This window comes from Mizuhopecten yessoensis, unplaced genomic scaffold (genome assembly GCF_002113885.1).
Source record: "Mizuhopecten yessoensis strain PY_sf001 unplaced genomic scaffold, ASM211388v2 scaffold5459, whole genome shotgun sequence".
NCBI lineage: Eukaryota > Metazoa > Mollusca > Bivalvia > Pectinida > Pectinidae > Mizuhopecten > Mizuhopecten yessoensis.
In genome coordinates this window covers 490,426-512,724 of record NW_018406060.1, presented here as the reverse complement: position 1 = coordinate 512,724, position 22,299 = coordinate 490,426, and the positions used below count along the sequence as shown (strand labels likewise).

At 36.0% G+C, this 22,299-nt stretch overlaps 1 protein-coding gene across 1 annotated transcript in view; it reads right to left on the bottom strand.

Moving 5' to 3' along the window:
• Nucleotides 1-14,936: 14,936 nt before the first annotated feature.
• LOC110450736 overlaps nucleotides 14,937-22,299 on the bottom strand; it is a 26,161-nt gene continuing 18,798 nt past the window's right edge. The window contains exons 5-9 of the mRNA XM_021498416.1: nucleotides 21,248-21,304; nucleotides 19,344-19,373; nucleotides 16,502-17,677; nucleotides 15,319-15,643; nucleotides 14,937-14,946 (exon numbers count right to left, since the gene is read on the bottom strand). Coding sequence (XP_021354091.1) covers nucleotides 14,937-14,946; nucleotides 15,319-15,643; nucleotides 16,502-17,677; nucleotides 19,344-19,373; nucleotides 21,248-21,304 — 1,598 coding nt within the window. The remainder of the gene's footprint in view (nucleotides 14,947-15,318; nucleotides 15,644-16,501; nucleotides 17,678-19,343; nucleotides 19,374-21,247; nucleotides 21,305-22,299) is intronic.

The following is a 22,299-nucleotide window of genomic DNA, read 5'->3' as shown; positions in this document are numbered from 1 at the left end:
TTCCAAAAGGTACGAGAATGTCAACAGGTCATGTCAGTAGTAACAAATTAAAGCGTGTAAAATTTTGCCTTCAATTCTTTTCATATTCATTACCTTACCTGAAAAGAGTGGAAATTTTATACTCAAGAAAATTACTGTATATATGTTCAGTAATATCATAAAATTTCCATAGAAAAATAATTAGATAATTGATCGGGTAGCTCAATCACGGGTAAAAAGTATGACAAACACATCCTTCCATTATAGGTGTTCAACTGTTTTCCTGATGACAGGATCATGTCGTTTGCGGAGTTTGAAGAGTATCAGAAACAGACGGTCCTGGCAGAGGCAGATCCACAGGAAGCAAAAACATTACTGTCTAATATTAAAGGTTATCTTGGCTTGGTGCCATTAAACTTCCTTCTATTATTCCAGTTGTCCGGGAATCGTTCTTGCCGGTTTCTGTTTGGGTGTAAGTGCTGACAATGGACAATCACTATCTTGTTAAGAAAACTGCCAATTTCTTGTAATAAATAGAGATTGAATGGAAAAAAATGGTGGAACATTTCTGATGGAGTAATTATAGGATAATTTTGTAAGGTTACTCTAAAATGCAAAAGAAGTTTCTAACAACAGTGAACTTATTATCAAGATAGTGATTATAGTATTTTTAAACAACAGCTGATTTGTAATAAGATGTTTTGAAAGTTTAGCTTCACAAAGTGACAAAATGACACTCTCACATATTTTGTACGGATATTGAATGGTGGATAGCTCTAAAAAAAGAATGGCCTGTCTGTCTGTCTGTCTTTCTGTCTGTCCACAAATTTTATTCCTGGCTGATAACTTTGGTACTTATTGACCGATTTACATGAAACTTGGTAAATATTTTCAGATAACATAAATACACACTGAAGTAAAAAAAATCAAGATCTAAGGTCAAGGTCATTAGGTTCAAAGGTTCAGGTCAAATTTTGCATCTTTTCACTGATGAACATTTTGTTATGACATGATGAAGCAAACTTGATTAGAATTAAACAAGGAGTCAACTGACCAAATGTTAAGGTCATCGGGTCAGTGGTCAAAGTCACTGGGTCAAAGGTCAAGGTCATATTTTGTATCTTTTCACTGATAAGCATTTTGTTATGATACAAGAAGCAATGTTGGTCCGAATTAAACAAGGAGTCAACTAACCAAAGATCAAGGTCATGGGGTCAAAGGTCAAGGCTAAATTTTGTATCTTTTCACTGGTGAACATTTCGTAATGACACTTTGAAGCAATGTTGCTCAGAATTGAAACAAAGAGTCAATTTACCAAAGGTCAAGGTCACTGGGTCGAAATTGATGGTTAAAATTTGCATCTTTTCCCTGATGAACATTTTGTTATGATAATATGAAGCAATGTTGGTCAGAATTAAGTAGTCAATTGACTTAAGGTAAAGGTCACTGGATCAAAGGTCAAGACCAAATCTTGTATCTTTTCACTGGTGGCATTTCGTTATGACACTTTGAAGCAAAGTTGGTCGGAATTAAACATGGAGTCATTTGACCAAAGTTCAAGCTCACTGGGTCAAAGGTCAAGATCAAATTTTGTGTCTTTTTCCTGATGAACATTTTGTTATGATATTATAAAGCAAAGTTTGTCGAAATTAATGAATAAGTCAACTGACCAAAGATCAGGGTCACTGGGTTAAAGGTCAAGATCATTTGGGTCCAAAGGTAAAAGACGAAGTGGATCTCTGACTTTGACCCTGGCTCTTGATGGGGGAGGTATTTTAGGTGAAATATAACAAATCAAAGCTAACAAATGAGTATTGCACCGGTATGAACATTTCTGTTAGCCCAGCAAATATGGAGGTGGAAGGAAACAAGATTCGCATCATAGTAATTGTAAAATGTATATTTTGCTTCCTTTTTGAAGTCCAAATGTCAGACGTCAAGGTCAGCTATATGGGCAGATTGCTCCTTGATGATTATGGGGGATATATTGCCACAAGACGGGGCCCTTACTTACCTGTCAGTGTTCTAGTTTGCAAAGCTATTGTTTTCATGTTCTTATTGATGTTATAACAGAATTTGATTCATTTATTCAGACAATGAATTGATGCGAAACTAGAGTACACAAAAATACTTCCGACACATTGCCTACGATCTACTGACCTACCATTACTTTAAAAATTTTGCAGATGTCTTTATCTCTAATTTATATATAAATGTTTGATACTTTTGTTAAAGTAACATTCCAAAAGCTTCGTGAACACAAAAATAAAAATAACATAATTGCTGATTTAATCACAATGCATATTTATGGTCTTACTTAATTTACTCTAATTGCTAAAGTTTGAGGACCAAATTACAATGTCAGATTACATTTTTTCTCCTTTTAAAATATCTAGATCGTTCCATTTAATAATTTAACAATAATACAATAACCTGACACAGTTTAAGGAGCGTTAAACCATGACTCCTTTGATAGTTCACAGTTTAAGGAGCGTTAGACCGTGAAGCTTTTGATAGTACACAGTTAAAGGAGCTTTAGAACATGAAGCCTTTGATAGTACACAGTTTAAGGATCGTTAGACCATGAAGCCTTTGATAGTACACAGTTTAAGGAGCGTTAGACCATGAAGCCTTTGATAGTTCACAGTTTAAGGAGCTTTAGAACATGAAGCATTTGATATTACACAGTTTAAGGAGTGTAAGACAATGAAGCCTTTGATAGTAAACAGTTTAAAGAGCGGTAGACCATGAAGCCTTTGATGGTACACAGTTTAAGGAGCATTAGACCATGAAGCCTTTGATAGAACACAGTTTAAGGAGCGTCAAACCATGAAGCCTTTGATGGTACACAGTTTAAGGAGTGTTAGACCATGAAGCCTTTGATGGTACACAGTTTAAGGAGTGTTAGACCATGAAGCCTTTGATAGTACACAGTTTAAGGAGTGTTAGACCATGAAGCCTTTGATAGTACACAGTTTAAGGAGCGTTAGACCATGAAGCCTTTGATAGTACACAGTTTAAGGAGCGTTAGACCATGAAGCCTTTGATAGTACACAGTTTAAGGAGCGTTAGACCATGAAGCCTTTGATAGTACACAGTTTAAGGAGCGTTAGACCATGAAGCCTTTGATAGTACACAGTTTAAGGAGCGTTAGACCATGAAGCCTTTGATAGTACACAGTTTAAGGAGCGTTAGACCATGAAGCCTTTGATAGTACACAGTTTAAGGAGCGTTAGACCATGAAGCCTTTGATAGTACACAGTTTAAGGAGCGTTAGACCATGAAGCCTTTGATAGTACACAGTTTAAGGAGCGTTAGACCATGAAGCCTTTGATAGTACACAGTTTAAGGAGCGTTAGACCATGAAGCCTTTGATAGTACACAGTTTAAGGAGCGTTAGACCATGAAGCCTTTGATAGTACACAGTTTAAGGAGCGTTAGACCATGAAGCCTTTGATAGTACACAGTTTAAGGAGCGTTAGACCATGAAGCCTTTGATAGTACACAGTTTAAGGAGCGTTAGACCATGAAGCCTTTGATAGTACACAGTTTAAGGAGCGTTAGACCAGGAAACCTTTGATAGTACACAGTTTAAGAAGCGTTAGACCATGAAACCTTTGATAGTACACAGTTTAAGGAGCGTTAGACCATGAAACCTTTGATAGTACACAGTTTAAGGAGCGTTAGACCATGAAGCCTTTGATAGTACACAGTTTAAGGAGTGTTAGACCATGAAGCCTTTAATGGTACACAGTTTAAGGAGTGCAAGAGTATGAAGCCTTTGATAGTACACAGTTTAAGGAGCGTTAGACCATGACTCCTTTGATAGTTCACAGTTTAAGGAGCATTAGACCATGAATCTTTTGATAGTACACAGTTTAAAGAGCGGTAGACCATGAAGCCTTTGATGGTACACAGTTTAAGGAGTGCAAGAGAATGAAGCCTTTGATAGTACATAGTTTAAGGAGCGTTAGACCGTGACTCCTTTGATAGTTCACAGTTTAAGGAGCTTTAGACCATGAAGCCTTTAATGGTACACAGTTTAAGGAGTGCAAGAGAATGAAGCCTTTGATAGTACATAGTTTAAGGAGCGTTAGACCATGATGCCTTTGATAGTACACAGTTTAAGGAGTGTTAGACTATGAAGCCTTTGATAGTACACAGGGTAAGGAGCGTTAGACCATGAAAGCTTTGATAGTACACAGTTTAAGGAGCGTTAGACCATGAAGCCTTTGAAGGAGCATTAGACCATGAAACCTTTAATAGTACACAGTTTAAGGAGAGTTAGACCATGAAGCCTTTAATGGTACACAGGTTAAGGAGTGTTATACCATGAAGCCTTTGATAGTTCACAATTTAAGGAGTGTTAGTCCATGAAGCCTTTAATGGTACACAGTTTAAGGAGCATTAGTCCATGAAGCCTTTGATAGTACACAGTGTAAGGAGCATTAGACCATGGAACCTTTAATAGTCCACAGTTTAAGGAGCGTTAGACCATGCAGCCTTTGATAGTACACAGGTTAAAGAGCGGTAGACCATGAAGCCTATGATGGTACACAGTTTAAGGAGTGTTAGGCCATGAAACCTTTGATGGTACACAGTTTTAGGAGTGTTAGACCATGAAACCTTTAATAGTACACAGTTTAAGGAGAGTTAGACCATGAAGCCTTTGATACTACACAGGTTAAAGAGCGGTAGACCATGAAGCCTATGATGGTACACAGTTTAAGGAGCATTAGACAATGAAACCTTTAATAGTACACAGTTTAAGGAGCTTTAGACAATGAAGCCTTTGATAGTTCACAATTTAAGGAGTGTTAGACCATGAAGCCTTTAATGGTACACAGTTTAAGGAGTGTTATACCATGAAGCCTTTGATAGTACACAGTTTAAGGAGCATTAGACCATGAAGCCTTTGATAGTTCACAGTTTAAGGAGCATTAGACCATGAAGCCTTTGATAGTACACAGGTTAAAGAGCGGTAGACCATGAAGCCTTTGATGGTACACAGTTTAAGGAGCATTAGACCATGAAGCCTTTGATAGAACACAGTTTAAGGAGCGTCAAACCATGAATCCTTTGATGGTACACAGTTTAAGGAGTGTTAAACCATGAAGCCTTTGATGGTACACAGTTTTAGGAGTGTTAGACCATGAAGCCTTTGGTAGTTCACAGTTTAAGGAGCTTTAGACCATGAAGCCTTAGATAGTACACAGTTTAAGGAGTGTTAGACCATGAAGCCTTTGATAGTACACAGTGTAAGGAGCGTTAAACCATGAAGCCTTTGATAGGTACACAGTTTAAGGAGCGTTAGACCATGAAGCCTTTGATAGTTCAAGGAGCGTCAAACCATGAATCCTTTGATAGAACACAGTTTAAGGAGTGTTATACCATGAAGCCTTTGATAGGACACAGTTTAAGGAGCGTTACACCATGAAGCCTTTGATAGAACACAGTTTAAGGAGCGTCAAACCATGAATCCTTTGATGGTACACAGTTTTAGGAGTGTTAGACCATGAAGCATTTGATAGTTCACAGTTTAAGGACTGTTACACCATGAAGCCTTTGATAGTACACAATTTAAGGAGTGTTAGACCATAAAGCCTTTGATGGTACACAGGTTAAGGAGTGTTAGACCATAAAGCCTTTGATGGTACACAGTTTAAGGAGTGTTAGACCATGAAGCCTTTGATAGTTCACAGTTTAAGGAGTGTTACACCATGAAGCCTTTGATAGTACACAGTTTAAGGAGTGTTAGACCATAAAGCCTTTGATAGTACACAGTTTAAGGAGCGTTAGACCATGAAGCCTTTGATAGTACACAGATTAAGGAGCATTAGACCATGAAGCCTTTGATAGTACACAGTTTAAGGAGCGTCAAACCATGAATCCTTTGATAGTACACAGTTTAAGGAGCGTTAGACCATGAAGCCTTTGATAGTACACAGTTTAAGGAGCATTAGACCATGAAGCCTTTGATAGAACACAGTTTAAGGAGCGTCAAACCATGAAGCCTTTGATGGTACACAGTTTAAGGAGTGTTAGACCATGAAGCCTTTGATGGTACACAGTTTAAGGAGTGTTAGACCATGAAGCCTTTGATAGTTCACAGTTTAAGGAGTGTTACACCATGAAGCCTTTGATAGTACACAGTTTAAGGAGTGTTAGACCATAAAGCCTTTGATAGTACACAGTTTAAGGAGCGTTAGACCATGAAGCCTTTGATAGTACACAGTTTAAGGAGCGTTAGATCAGTAAACCTTTGATAGTACACAGTTTAAGAAGCGTTAGACCATGAAACCTTTGATAGTACACAGTTTACGGAGCGTTAGACCATGAAGCCTTTGAAAGTACACAGTTTAAGGAGCGTTAGACCATGAAACCTTTGATAGTACACAGTTCAAGGAGTGTTAGACCATGAAGCATTTGATATTACACAGTTTAAGGAGTGTTAGACCATAAGCCTTTGATGGTATACAATTTAAGGAGTGTTAGACCATGAATCCTTTGATAGTACACAGTTTAAGGAGCTTTAGACCATGAAGCATTTGATAGTACACAGTTTAAGGAGTGGAAGACCATGAAGCCTTTGATGGTCACAGTTTAAGGAGCGTTAGACCATGAAGCCTTTGATAGTACACAGTTTAAGGAGCATTAGACCATGAAGCCTTTGATAGAACACAGTTTAAGGAGCGTCAAACCATGAAGCCTTTGATAGAACACAGTTTAAGGAGTGTTAGACCATGAAACCTTTGATAGTACACAGTTTAAGAAGCGTTAGACCATGAAACCTTTGATAGTACACAGTTTAAGGAGCGTTAGACCATGAAACCTTTGATAGTACACAGTTTAAGGAGCGTTAGACCATGAAGCCTTTGATAGTACACAGTTTAAGGAGTGTTAGACCAGAGAGCCTTTGATAGTACACAGTTTAAGGATCGTTAGACTATGAAGCCTTTGATAGTACACAAATACCAAACATCCAGGTATCACTAGACTATCCAGAAAATGTACAAAATGTGATTCTTTTCGTCTACTTTTTCATTGTCATTTCATTTGCATTGAGACATCACATCATATAGAGCGACATGTATGGATGGTTTTGATTTTTTTTATATCAGAGAAACAGCATATTTTTGAACATATCTGAAATAAACAAGAGGCCCAAAGGCCTTTATCTGTCACCTGAGTTTTAATACAATAATTCTAAATTGTTGAGATGTGAAGTGGAAATTAACCTGTAAACAATGAAACAGACAATACTTGTCATGCAAACAACAACAACAACAAAACAAGAGGCCCAGAGGTCCTGTTTCGCACCTAGTAATTGTATAAATGGCTATTGATTGGGGATCTCAACCATTTCAAATTGATTACGCATGAATTAAGTCCCTAGGGATAGGTCCAGACCTCAGGATCAGTCCTAATATTATAATTTTATTCATTTTTTGATGGCCAGCAAAGGTATAATTATATGGTTATGGAATGGGGATCTCAACCGCTTCAAAGTTATGGCTCAGCAATTAAGTCCCTATACCAGGGTCAAGTCCTTTATTATGATTATGTTTGTTTCTTGATTCTCAGCAATTGTATACATGCTGAAAGGGTGGAGATCTCCATGGCATCAAAGTTAAAAAAAATTTGGCCCTGCCCCTCAGATCCCTGAAATTGGTACAATTTTGAATCCTCACCACCTGAGAATGCTTTCAACCAAATATGGTTGATACCCGTCACTTTATTCCAAAGAATAAAACCATATGGTCAAATAATCCCTTTTTGGCTCCCCCCTTTTTATCCCTTGGGGGTTCGTCCCTCCTATGGTATGACTCTTAATCCGCGCCTCCTAGGAATGCTTCCGAGCAAATATGGTTGATACCCTTGTCTTAGTTACAGAGGAGAAGTTGCTTAAAGCAATATAGCTAAATCACCCCTTTTTGGCCCCGCCCTTCAGGTGGTCACACACCACATTTGTACAAGTTTTAGTATATATACCAACCAGCCTTTCAAATATGGTGAATATCTGCTCTCTTATAGTTTCAGAGAAGAAATCGTTTATAGCAGCATGGCAAAACTACACCTTTCTGGCCCCAGCCCACAGCACCTCGTCAGGCCCTTCATTTGTATAATTTTGAATACCCACCAACTTAGGATGCTTCTGTTCAAAGATGGCCAAAACGTTTTACATAGTTTCAGAGAAGAGGTTGCTTAATTAAAGCAATATGCCCAGATTACCACTTTTTGGCCCCACCCCTCAGCCCTCTATGGGGCAGGACCTTTGTTTGTACAATTTTGAATACCCATCATCGGAGGATGTGTTTCTTAAAAATGGTCTATATTTTTCTCCTTGTTTCAGAAAAGATTTAAGTCGCTTAAAGCATTATGGCAAAATAACCTGCCACTTAGTCCCCGGGATGGTCAGGCCCTTCATTCGGACAATTTTTAATACCTTCCACCTAAGGCTGCTTCTCACCAAATATGGTTGATTACAATCCTTTTCTTAGTTTCGGAAAAGTCGCTCAAAGAAATAAGGTTAAATTACCCTTTTTTGGCCCCACCCAACAGCCCCCGGACCGGTCAGCTAGGCCCTTTATTTGTACATTTTTGAATACCTACCACCTAAGGCTACTTCCCACCAAATATGGTTGATTACAATCCTTTTCTTAGTTTCAGGAAAATCGTTCAAAGCAATAAGGCTGAATTACCCCTTACTGGCCCCGCCCAACAGCCCCCGGACCGGTCAGCTAAGCCGTTCATTTGTACAATTTTGAATATCAACCATATAAGGCTGCCTCCCACCAAATATGGTTGCTTACAATCCTTTTCTTGGTTTCGGAAAAGTCGCTCAAAGAAATAAGGCCAAATTACCCCTTTCTGAACCCACCCAAAAGCCCCTTTGGGGTCATCCCCTTCATTTGTATTTTTTTTTTATATACCCACCATCTGCGGATGCTTCCATTCAAATATGGCAGATATATGCCCGGGAGGGAGGGGGGTCTGCCCCTCCATTTGTACAATTTAGAATCTGCACCGCCTAAGGATGCTTCAAGTCCGTTTGAAGAAATTGTTGACGGACAGACGACAAACAGACGGGCTTTAACCTTTGGTATGGCATAAGCTCACCTTGGTCCTTTAGACACTCAAAACTACAAATCTGTTATTGTCTTGTAGCCGATTCCTGTCCCCAAACCACCTTGGACCCTGCCCCTTTAGCCTGAGGGTTGTGTCATCATCTTTTTTCTCATACTTTTTAATTGACCATTCCAACAAAAATATAGAACAAATGTCATCTCAGTCCCAATATTTCGGCCTAAAAACAAACAAAGTTAGAATTATTCTGTGCTGACATGAACAAATATATTCCAAAGTGCTATGTCCCTACACAAATTATAGTAAAATGTATTCCCTTCCCAAGGGAGAATGGATGAACTGGGGTTAAATAAATAGATAATTAAGATAAAACACCTTAGGACCTATCCATCCATGAAAACTATATTTATTTGATTCCAGTACTTTAAATGTGTGGTAGACAGTTTAGAAATTATGTGAATTTTTATTTTTTGTGCCCTGCCCCTCCGGCGCCTAGGATAGGTCCTGATATTACTTTCTCGTACCATCTCCTGATTACTCCAAAAATTTGATTTATACCAAATAGTGTTATTTCCCGATATCAACTATATTAAAATTTACCCCCACCCCCTAGGGAGAAAAGATGACCCAGGGGTAACGAAACTAACAATTTAAAAAAATAACACCTGAGGACCTTTCCACCATGAGAAGTCGTTTAAGATCTTCACCTGAGGAAGAAGAATTTGAAATTTTAGCCAGTTTTCCCTTTTTGGGCTTTGCCTCTCCAGATCAAGGGGGCAAGGCAGGATATTATTTTTTCATACAATCTTATAACCATTTTATCGTAATTGTTCCAACCAAGTTTGAATTATTTCCTCCTGAAATTTCACAAAATACACAGAAGTGTTATTTCCCTATATATACTACAGTAAACTGTACCCCCTCCCAAACAAGCGTCTTTTTATTGATGAGGAGTATTTGATTTTACTGGTACTTCTTTCAAGTTTGGAGAAGATGATGTTTCAAACTTTGGTCAATAATCCTTTAGAGGCCCCACCCTTACACCCAGATTAGGGGAAGGAACCCCATATCTTTCAATTTTGGAATCCTATGCTACCCAAGATGATTCTTGATAAAGTTTGAAATAAATACATGTACCATTTCTTAAGAAAAAGTCAAAAGACACACATATAGCACAACACACGATGACGGACGATGGACGAAAAGCGATCACAAAAGGTCAATTAAGCTTCGGCTCGATTGACCTGAAAAATATAAGCTGAAACATATTTGACACACATTAAGTGACCTAGAATGAAAGTCAGTATAAATTATTTGAAAAACCTTTGAGTTTTCAGGACTCTAGGCCTTATTGAATAAATTGAAAGTTTCTTAATATTTAAACATATTTGATCATTGTGGTCTTGAAAGACAGTCAAGGCCATATATTTGTACAGGTTTGATAGCCCCATCCCAGATACCTATTGAAGAAATACCATTACCCTAGCATTTCTTTTACGTTAAAGAGGTCCTTCAATTATATTTGAAACCTGTGACCTTGAATGAAGGTCAAGGTTACTTATTTAAATAACTTCATAGCAATCCACCCCGGTTATCTACCTGTCAAATACCATGACCCTAGGCCTTAGTTATTAAAATGTCAATATGTCGGTTGTAAAAGACGGCGAACAATGCACAATGGCAGAAAGTACTAATCGTACTTCATTCAAGCAAACAACAGGTCAAATAGCTGATGGTAATCTAGACCTTATAAAGACATAAAAATCCATTTAACATATTTGACCCCAATGACCTTGTGAGAGTAGTTCATTGTCATTTACTATAAAGTAACTCTGAAACAGTCTACCTCAGGGGGTTGCAGGAGTCCGACCCTTTCTTTATACAAAATTTGGATTCACTGTTCCACAGCTAAGGTGCCCTGTGCCAACTTTTGCTTTTATTGAGGAGGACATTCGAACAAATTGTTAACAGACAACGGAGGCCGCTATATGGCACAAGCTCGTCTTATCTTTCAGACCAGGTGAGCTAATAAAGGAATACTAGTACTCATATACTATACATAATGCTGTTTATTATACAAATTGTGTTGATTCTACACACCAAGTCATGTACTTGTTTTCAACAAATTCATTATAAATGCGTGTACACAATACAAATATATTTCAGTAAAATTTACATTTCACTACCATACTATTATCTCTCAATTATAGACATACAACCTGTTTTCTCTATTATAATGCGATATCCATATATACATTATACAATAATATTTAAATTGATGTACACATTCCTGAAGAAACATATTACATTCTTTTCACTTTATACAGAATATTATTACATGTAAATTATATCTCATTCTTAAGTACATATACATGTTATATCTGTCTCAATGTTCAGACTAATACAATTAGGTTTCCAAGGTAACAGTATATTGTTATATACATAATACAAAGATACACAACCTGTTTTCTCTATTATAATACGATACCCATATATACATTACTTTAGAATATTTAAATTGATGTACACATTCCTGAAGAAACATTCTACATCATGTAAGCTTAAAACATTCTTTTCACTTTATATAGAATCGTGTTCCATGTTAAGTATATTTAATTCTTAAGTACATACACATGTTATATCTGTCTCATTGTTCAGACTGATAAAATAAGGTTTCCAAGGTAACAGTATATTGTAACTGCAGCCCGAACCTGCTTGGCATAAAAATACAACTCGGTCAGGATTTGAACTCCTGATCATTTAACTGCAGCCCGAACCTGCTGGGCATAAAAATACAACTGGGCCAGGATTTGAACTCCTAATCATTAAACTGTAGCCCAAACCTGCTGGGCATAAAAATACAACTGGGTTAGGATTTGAACTCCTGATCATTAAACTGTAGCCCGAACCTGCTGGGCATAAAAATACAACTGGGATAGGATTTGAACTTCTGATCATTAAACTGTAGCCCGAACCTGCTGAGCATAAAAATACAACTTGGTAAGGATTTGAACTCCTGATCATTAAACTGTAGCCCAAACCTGCTGATCATAAAAATACAACTGGGCCAGGATTTGAGCCAAGAACTTCCAATCATTATACTGTTACATTAACATACTTATTACAACTGGACCAGGCCAGGATTCAAAACCAAGACTCCAGATCATTATACAATTACTCTAACCTATTGACCTGTCTACTCAATTGTAGAGTCCTGGACGAGCTGCATCATTGTTTCATGTGTATGTTTACATATTCATCAACAGTTTTTTAATGAAATTTGTTTTTTAAAATGCAATTTGATAGAAATCTGTTCAGGACCACAAACTGTTCATGGTATGGTATTCTAGTTCTTGTCCAATATATAAAGTTTGATCAAAACTTTTTGAAAAATGAAGTTTTAAAGGGATGACAAAGATTTTCTATAAAAGTGATGTTGACCTTATTCTTGGTATCCTGAACCAAAAACTTGTTCGAGAGGTCTCATACATGTTCAAAGCATGATGTTTGATCAAAATTCTTTCAAAAATGAAGTTGTTTAATCAATTACAAAAATGTTCTATAAAAATAGGCACTACTGAACAAGTTCATGATATGTCAGCATCATGATATAATGGAAATACAACATAGGTTCCTATTTATGGTAATCTTTTCAACAACCTTGGCAATTTCAAAAAGAGTGTAGCACATTGAAGTTAAAATAATGAATATCATTCATGTGTATAATTATGATCAACATATTGACAGATAAATATTATATCAAGTTATGGTTCAAACTGTGTTGGACAATGAGGGTAGAATACAGAAAAGACAACTGAAATTAATCATTTTTATTAAATGTACTAAAACTTATGGACACATGAAGATTTTGATGCTCCTTGACATTGGGGAAATTACCTTGTATCATTGTCATCACACACTCTAGGATTTTGGACACCAATCTTATGAAGTAGGACACAGATTCAGAAGATCATAAATTATGGACTAGATACAGTTTATTGATGTTGATGCCCCATGACCTTGACCTTGGGGAAATGACCTTGGGTGCAGGTCATGACACAACCCTATGTTATGAGCAGCAATCTTCTACAGCTGAATTGATACAAAAAGTTAAAACAATAAATCTGTGTGAACAGTCTGAAGATGTTGATACCCCATGACCTTGACCTTGGATACATGACCTTGGAGCAAATTCATGACACACTCTTGGGGAACAATCTTATAAGTTTTGTATGTCCAAGAAAAAATGACAAATGAAGGAGTCAGACATGATATTGTGAACAGGTCATGCTAAATCTAGGTTATCGTCAACAATCCAATAAAGTTTCATAAAGATACAAGTAAGGTTACAAAGTTATGAGCCGAACACAATATGTGTACGGACAGACAGACGAATGAATAACGTCAAACCATAATACACCCCTGCATTACAGGTGGGCATACAAAAACGTAACAGTCACCTTGACCCTGGCTCCCTGAAACAAGAACTTATAGGGGTTCTCATACTAGACCGACATATTATGTTGATTAAATTCTGTTCAGAAATAAATTCACTAAAGCGATTACAAATACTTTCTATAAATAGTAACGATAACCATGACCTTGGGAACCTCAATAACGAACTTGCAGGTACATGTACATGTAATCTCACAAGTTGATCTTTAATGAAGTTTCATGGAAATTCGTGCAGGAATGAAGTTGCCAGAGTGATGAGAAATTCTATAAATAGTAATGATGACTTTAACCTTTGGTCCTTCAAACTTGAAAGTATTTCTCATGCCTAGCCAATGTCTGGAGTTTGATCAAGATCCTTTAAAGCAATGACAAAATGTTACTATATGTATGTACGAATTACCAAAGTAGTCGTACAAAACCAATGCTATATCCCGTCCACAACCTTGTTGCGAGGGAATAATAACTACATCTAGAGATGATAAAATTAAAAGTCATATTAATAAAAATATCAAATGTATCTTATGTATTTAATTTCACTATTGCATAAAATATAGCAAGTATCCAGCACAAGTGCATGGAAAAAAAACCAATTGGTTATATATCTTAAGGAAATGATATTAATCTAGACTATATAATATGATAATGGTGTATGAAAAAAATCTATTTAAAACATTATGGTTGAAAATATACAAGAAAACATACAAGTATCATGTGTTTTAACACAGCCATTTTATCAAGCTGTATCATGTATATGTGGTACTCTACACGAGGATATTTTTAGACGTTGAATGTCGTCTTTACACTGCGAACAAATTCTGGAAGTTCGCCAAGGAAGCGTTAGAATTTATATCTGTATCTCATTAAGAAACATGCATGATATGCATTGCTTAATGTGAATTTATGCCTGAACAAACAGTCATATATATCACTCCTGACAAAGTCCGTTCTGTCATCTGTGAAGCCAAACCACCTCGCAATTCCACCTCACCCCCTCGTGCTGAAGTCCGAAGGAGACATCCTTATACTAGTTAACACTCCTTGCAAAAGAATTAAACTTAAATTAATTTTGATATTTTTCTAATTTATCAACAATTTGTCAAAGTTACCTGCTGTTTAGGTTCCATTCATCCACAGGACTAAACATTCATACTCATTGGGGGAGATTACACATTCTCAGAATTAAAAAGCATAAGTAAATGAATGTGTGTCCACCATAGAGAATAAATTACACTTTTAAATGGTATCTTTTGAACTGTTCTTTCAAATGAAATCATCAGATCTTTGAAAATAGGAATAGTTTAGCAAATTCATTGGTTGAAAATGCTAAATTATAGGGCCCAAAATCGGTGGTCTTCCTCCTAAAACAGAGAAGGTTGGTAAGTATGAACATTATGTATGCAATACTTTAATAACATTTAAAACAACCTATAACACCACAATCATAAGCGATCATAAAACATCAGAGTTTAAATTCATCAACTCTGGTCTAAAACCTGATCCTTTCCATTGAGGTCTTAAGTGTTTCCCAAAGAAGATATATACCCAGCTAATATATCGTAATCTAGAATATGAAGGCGGTGCTTTTTTTCAGTTAGTGCTGGGTATGACTTACATAAATATAGATAAAGCTCCTTGTTTCCAGTCACATTACTCCAGTATAACACCGTTACCCCATAGACATCCACTAACTGAGCCATGTACTGAGCACACACACAGTTCCTATGAACTACATTACTATCGACTGACTCACACTTATGTTGTTGGTCCTCAACTCTATATAAGGAGTTAAGTACATACCTCTCCACTATCTGAAACACAGAACATTTTCCTCCAAACGCCGCAGCATGGATCGGGGTAAATCCACTCATATTAGTGTCATGTACCAAGTGTGGGTAAGTGTCACATAACAACGTCACCATTTCGTCTCTCTCATACACACACGCCCAATGTAGGACATTGTTAGAATCAAAATCCCTCGCTATAGGAGTGACATCGTATTGGAGTAGTTTACGTAACACTTCCTCACTCCGTCCCTCCACCACACACATCACTGTGTCCTCGTCAGGTTCTACTCCCTCACACAGAAGATATAAAGCACATTCTTCTGCACTACGAGAACATGCTTTATTCAACACATCAAGTTTTGTCTCGTCATTCAAGTATACAACAATTTTCTTAAGTAAACATACTTGTTTGTTACTATCATTCCAATGTCCACTAACCAATGACACTGCTGTGTCCTTGTGGGGTTTTATACCTTCTGATAGAAGAAATAAAACACATTCTTCCTCACAAAAATAACATGCTTTATTCAACACATCAAGTTTTGTCTCGTCATTCAAGTATACAACAATTTTCTTAAGTAAACATACTTGTTTGTTACTATCATTCCAAAGTCCACTAACCAATGACACTGCTGTGTCCTTGTGGGGTTTTATACCTTCTGATAGAAGAAATAAAACACATTCTTCTGCACAAAAATAACATGCTTTATTCAACACATCAAGTTTTGTCTCGTCATTCAAGTATACAACAATTTTCTTAAGTAAACATACTTGTCTGTTACTATCATTCCAATGTCCACTAACCAATGACACTGCTGTGTCCTTGTCAGGTTTTACACCTTCCGACAGAAGATATAAAGCACATTCTTTTGCACCACAAGTACATGCTTTATTTAAAACATCAAGTTTTGTCTTATCATTCAAGTATACAACAATTTTCCTAAGTAAACACACTAGTCTGTTACCATCATTCCAATGTTCATTAACCAATAACAATGCTGTATCCTTGTCAGGTTTTACACCTTCCGACAGAAGATATAAAACACAAGCTTCTGCACCATAAAAACATGCTTTATTCAACACAGCAAGTTTATCAATTTTTCTGTCAATCAACAACTTGACAAATTTTTCAACAAATACAGGATCATTCCATACATCTAGAGAGCCAATACTAGTACCATATAGATACTCCTTACATTCAAATTCTCGGAGTAGACGCTCACACATTTCTGTATAATGATCAGATGATATGACAATCATGTTAGCAGTCGTCTCTGAGGTTGTTAGATAACTGAGGGATTTGCTGGGACAATTCTGTATGTAGCCAATCGGTGTGACTTTTCCATACAAAAATGCAACAGCAACATATATAGAATCATGATTAAATCTGTACACATCCTCAACAGACCAATGTTTCTCCTTCGCTACGAAGTCCACATAAAACCTGAAATGTGTCTCCTTCACTACTAAAAATCCTAACAACTTTTCCAAAGTTTCTTTTACAAATCCTACTTTTTTCTTATATGTCAATTTTGTACGGTAATCTTCACCATCAATCAAATTGATTTCAAAAGCTTCTTCCAGCAATTTTTCATCGACTTTTTTACTGTTTGGATCAAGATCGTTTACTCTTATCATTCCACCATTGAGGAAGAGGTACAAAAGTGCAGAACATTCTTGTAATCTTGACAATGCTTCATTCAAGAAATAAAAAGGATTTTCAAAAAATCTCACTCGCTCTTTCTGCAATTCTTCAGAATTGTAGAAAAGCTGGCAACATTGTGGGAATCCAATGTTTGGTGCATAAGTTGAAATTTGTTTTTTTTCTTGATCTGTCCATGAAAAGTGTTTTGGCTTATACAGCTCTAAAAGTTCTTTTTTTTCTTCTGCAAATTGGTATGTATGTGAACTTAAATCAATAATGTTATCTTTGATTAAAATTGTTCCAGGAGAACGCTTTTGCAAAGAATTGAATACTTCATTACGAATAGTAACGATGAGAAAATTGGTCTGGGTTTGTTTATCTACAAAAAGTGTTTCTACATCTGAGATTCTTTTGTTCCACTCTTGTACATCCGTTTTACTCACATTTTTCTCACCAAAAATATCATCAATATAAGTGATCAATTTTAATTTTGGGGCCAATAATCGTAAATCTTCAATCTTGTGAATTTGTAGGGGTTGTCCGGCTTGCTGCTCCTCACTCAGCCAATGAAGGAGTTGAACGGCGATTGCTGTTTTACCGTCCCCCGTGTTTCCCTTGATGACAACAACCCTGTTCTTTTGAAGCTTGTCTTTAGCATCACAGAAACCTTTGGTGGGGTAGAATTTTTTCTCCTCTTTTTCTTTTTTAATTCTGGCTTTGGCTGTTCCTGAAGGGAAAAAAATAGAAAATATAGGGTGAGAAGTCTTAATTGTGTGAAACTGATATTTCAGAATGAAACTTACATAACTTTAATCTGTAAGTCAGAGTTTTTTCATTTTACTTTCAAATATAGAATATTGTTGAATCATTTGCAAAGGAGGAGTTGAATGAACAAATTAATTGTATTATCATAAAATATATCGACAGATATTTTACGAATCATAGAAAAAATTATGTAACCGGTTAGGATGCGCAATCAACACAACTTTAGAAACTTCATTCTCACAAAACATTATGTAAGCAAAAATCAGTTTCCAAACCTTTCAAAATCACAGAGAATCATGACGTCACAAATACATTTAGTATGACGTCACAAAATGTGTTTTTTTCGGCAGTCAAAGAATGTTAATCAATTGAAATTCTTTCTACATTATGTTTATATATTTATGTTCCAATTATATGTTTAACTATGTCTTGGCATGTTTATCCTAAAAGAAGTAATCATTTCTAACGTCTCTGCTAGGGATCAAACCCAGAACCTCTGGTTTACTTGTCTTGTGCTCTATCAAATGAGCTATGAGTATTTCCTTTTAGCCCGATAGGTAGAGGGTCAGACTAGTAAGCCGGTGGTCTGAGGTTTAATCTCGAGCAGAGACATTGCATTGAAAAATGACCTCTGTTACAATCATGAATTACGTAACTTGTAGTTGTTACAGAACAAGAGGCCTAAGGGCCTTGAATTCCTCACCTAGCTATTTTAGAAATCTAGTTGAAATCTGGCCGATAGTTTGGGAAGAGTGTGCCTAAAGGAGGGTCAGCCCTTTATATCAATTGCATTTATTTGCTTTAAATTTGATCCCCATGGGTAAAGGACACTACCACAGCAATTAGCTTAAAACCTGCCATGTAATTTGGGAAGAGATATGTCATTTAAAGTTAAACTTCCAATTCAACCTCTTTTGATCCTAACTCTCAACCACCAAGAATCAGCTCTTAATTTGAGTAAAGTTTGACCCTGAAGGGCTGAAGATGCTACAACATTTTTATCCTTTATCTATAAATCTTTTGATTACCTTGGCGTAAGGATTTTAGAAATTGGTTGAATTCTGCATAACGGTTTAGGAGATATGTCATTCAAAGCAAAAATTGATCGAAGACAGAGACGACGACAGATGAAGCACCACCACAAAAGCTCACCAGTACTTTGTTCCTAATGAGCTTAAAATTCCAATATGATTTTAACAAAAAATCTTTCATTCTGTTCCTCTACAATATCTATGGTGTAAGATCTGATGACATGACATCAGGGGTCATTCCTCTGGTGACCTTCAATACAAACATCATGTTTAATTATATGTATTTGAAATATTGAGACTATTGGAGGGCATTTCAATGAATGGCTGCAATTACATTCACCAGAGCATGACCTGCTATGAACTTGTCGTTAGATCCTTCACCGTAGTGTGTGGAAACAGAGAAAGAATAAACTTTATCAGATTGGTGTTCAATTTGGTTATCAAGTCTACTCTTTTGGAAAACCAAGATTCTTGTTCTAAAAGAACTATAAAACTTGTCATATATGTTTAGATGATGCATGTAATTCTTGTCCAAATCTTAAGGAAATCTGCTGCGTTTCTTCTCTAACCATGTCCAATCCAATAGATAAGACTCACCTATCATGGGTTCCAAGTCAGGATGGATTTCTGTAAAATAAGAGATTTACATTAAATAGGTAAGATACAATTTGAATTATAAACAGATGATTTATTCCAGACAAATTTTCTTACTACTTAAATCTTACACAGTAATCTCAACCTGACAAGTCGGTTACCAAACTATAGATCATAATAGTACACTAGTAGATATCATTACATATATACATGACAGAACTAGTACAATCGTAGATATCATTACATGTATACACAGCAGAACTAGTACACTAGAAGATATCATTACATGTAAACATGACAGAACTATTACACTAGTAGATATCATTACATATATACATGACAGAACTACTACACTAGTAGATATCATTAAATGTATACATGACAGAACTAGTACACGAGTAGATATCATTACATGTATACATGACAGAACTAGTACACTAGTAGATATCATTACATATATACATGACAGAACTAATACACTAGTAGATATCATTACATGTATACATGACAGAACTAGTACACTAGTAGATACCATTAAATGTATACATGACAGAACTGTAGTACACTAGTAGATATCATAACATGTAAACATGACAGAACTAGTACACTAGTAGATATCATTACATGTATACATGAAAGAACTAGTACAATAGTAGATATCATTACATGTACACATGACACAACTAGTACACTACTAGATATCATTACATGTATACATGACAGAACTAGTTCACTAGTAGATATCATTCATGTATACATGACAGAACTAGTACACAAGTAGATATCATTACATGTATACATGAAAGAACTAGTACAATAGTAGATATCATTACATATACACATGACACAACTAGTACACTACTAGATATCATTACATGTATACATGACAGAACTGTAGTACACTAGTAGATATCATTACATGTATGTACATGACAGAACTAGTACACTAGTAGATACCATTACATGTATACATGACAGAACTAGTACACTAGTAGATATCATTACATGTATACATGACAGAACTGTAGTACACTAGTAGATATCATTACATTTATAGAACACTAGTAGATATCATTACATGTACACATGACAGAACTAGTACACTAGTAGATATCATTACATGTATACATGACAGAACTAGTACAGTAGATATCATTACATGTATACATGACAGAACTAGTACACAAGTAGATATCATTACATGTATACATGACAGAACTAGTACACTAGTAGATATCATTACATGTATACATGACAGATCTAGTACACTAGTAGATATCATCACATGTATACATGACAGAAGGTAATTGTCTTCTGATTCTTTTACATCACATGATAATGTTGAAGTGGGATTACAATTTACTAAAAGGGTAGAATTTGAAATTAATTTCAATAGTCTAGCTACAGACTGAATGTCCAGTGACTTAAAGCCAGAGACAGAGCTAGTTGGACTTTCCAAGTATTCCTATATATTGACAATAAGGTGGAGATACTGGCTTTCTGGCACTTGGTCTGACTGTTGTTTATCTTTTCAAAACATTCCACTATACTTAGTTTCTTTATTCAAATTCAGAAAACAACCTGCTAGTAAAATATAACCAGATGTACGTCTGGCTATAAAGGCCTGTGGATAACACTGCAGCTGTCAAACTTACATAAATAATCATAAAAACACAATTCAATGGTGGAATGATGTATGATGATAACATAAAGTGTGACCTGAGCTCCTGTTCTTTCTGTAATTGTAATGGTTCCACCATTACCAGGTATGTAGACCTGTAAATGCATGGGCGTCACTGAAAATATTTTCGTGCACTTGTGTGTACATGTACATCCCTCTACAAATATAGAATTCACAACCAAACTTAACGTGTTTACATCCCTCTGAACATGTACGTATCACAAACCTGTAGAATATTGCTGGCCTTGATCTCTTGTCTTTGCTTGCTTGGCCGGTGATGGACCTAAAAAAAAAATAACGTGTCAATTACTTTCACTAACTATACACTATATATAGATTGAGCAGAGATGATCTACAGATGTACTTGTATTAAGGCTAAGATCGTTACAAAACTAGACTGAAGTGCTGGTTTCTAACTTTTCATTGACATGCTTGTACATACTCCCATGGTATATGTTTTGTTATTACCCATGAAATATAAGAAATTCACCATTTGGAAAAAAAGACTTCTATTTTCACTTCATGAGTATAAATTCTGATCTAGTAACCTAAGGATTGACTATATTCATTCGTCAATTTCAGAGATGTCGTATGACAGTTTTACCCCAACGTTTAATTAGAATCTGACGGACACAATGAGGAACACAATTCCAAACATCACCCAAACACTTCAGGTGACCTTATTAGGGATTAACCAGGACCATGTTTGGGGTGATATAGTATATACCGAAAAACCTGTATGCACAAAAGTGCAAACAGTTTTTTTGGTAAAACCCTGAAAAGAATCAGGATTATTCCTAAGACTTTTTTAGTTCTGAATAAAAATAGAACAATTTTGTACTAAACACAACATTGCGCAGTAATGCCAATCAGAAGTTAGAATTGCAATTACTGCTCAAAACATTGCGGTATAAGACGTCATCACTTTCTGTACTGGTATACGATACAAAAGGCCCAGAGGGTCTGCATCGGTCACCTGCTATTCTCACACTTTTAAGCTTAAGATTGGACCAAGGTCAAATATACTAAATATGTCTAAATAAAGCTATAGGATAATATCATAACCAATGACTCTTGGTTATTCAAATAACAAGAGGCCCAAGAGGGCCTGTATCGCTCACCTGAATATTTAAGCAGTCATAGCAAAATATTCTCATTAAATATTATATTGCACTAAAAATATTTCCCTCGCAAACTTTGTTGGCTCCATCTGTTGAAACTACCAGCAAAATATTATTATAAGATTCTATGCTTTTTGATTCTTCTTCAGAAGTTGCT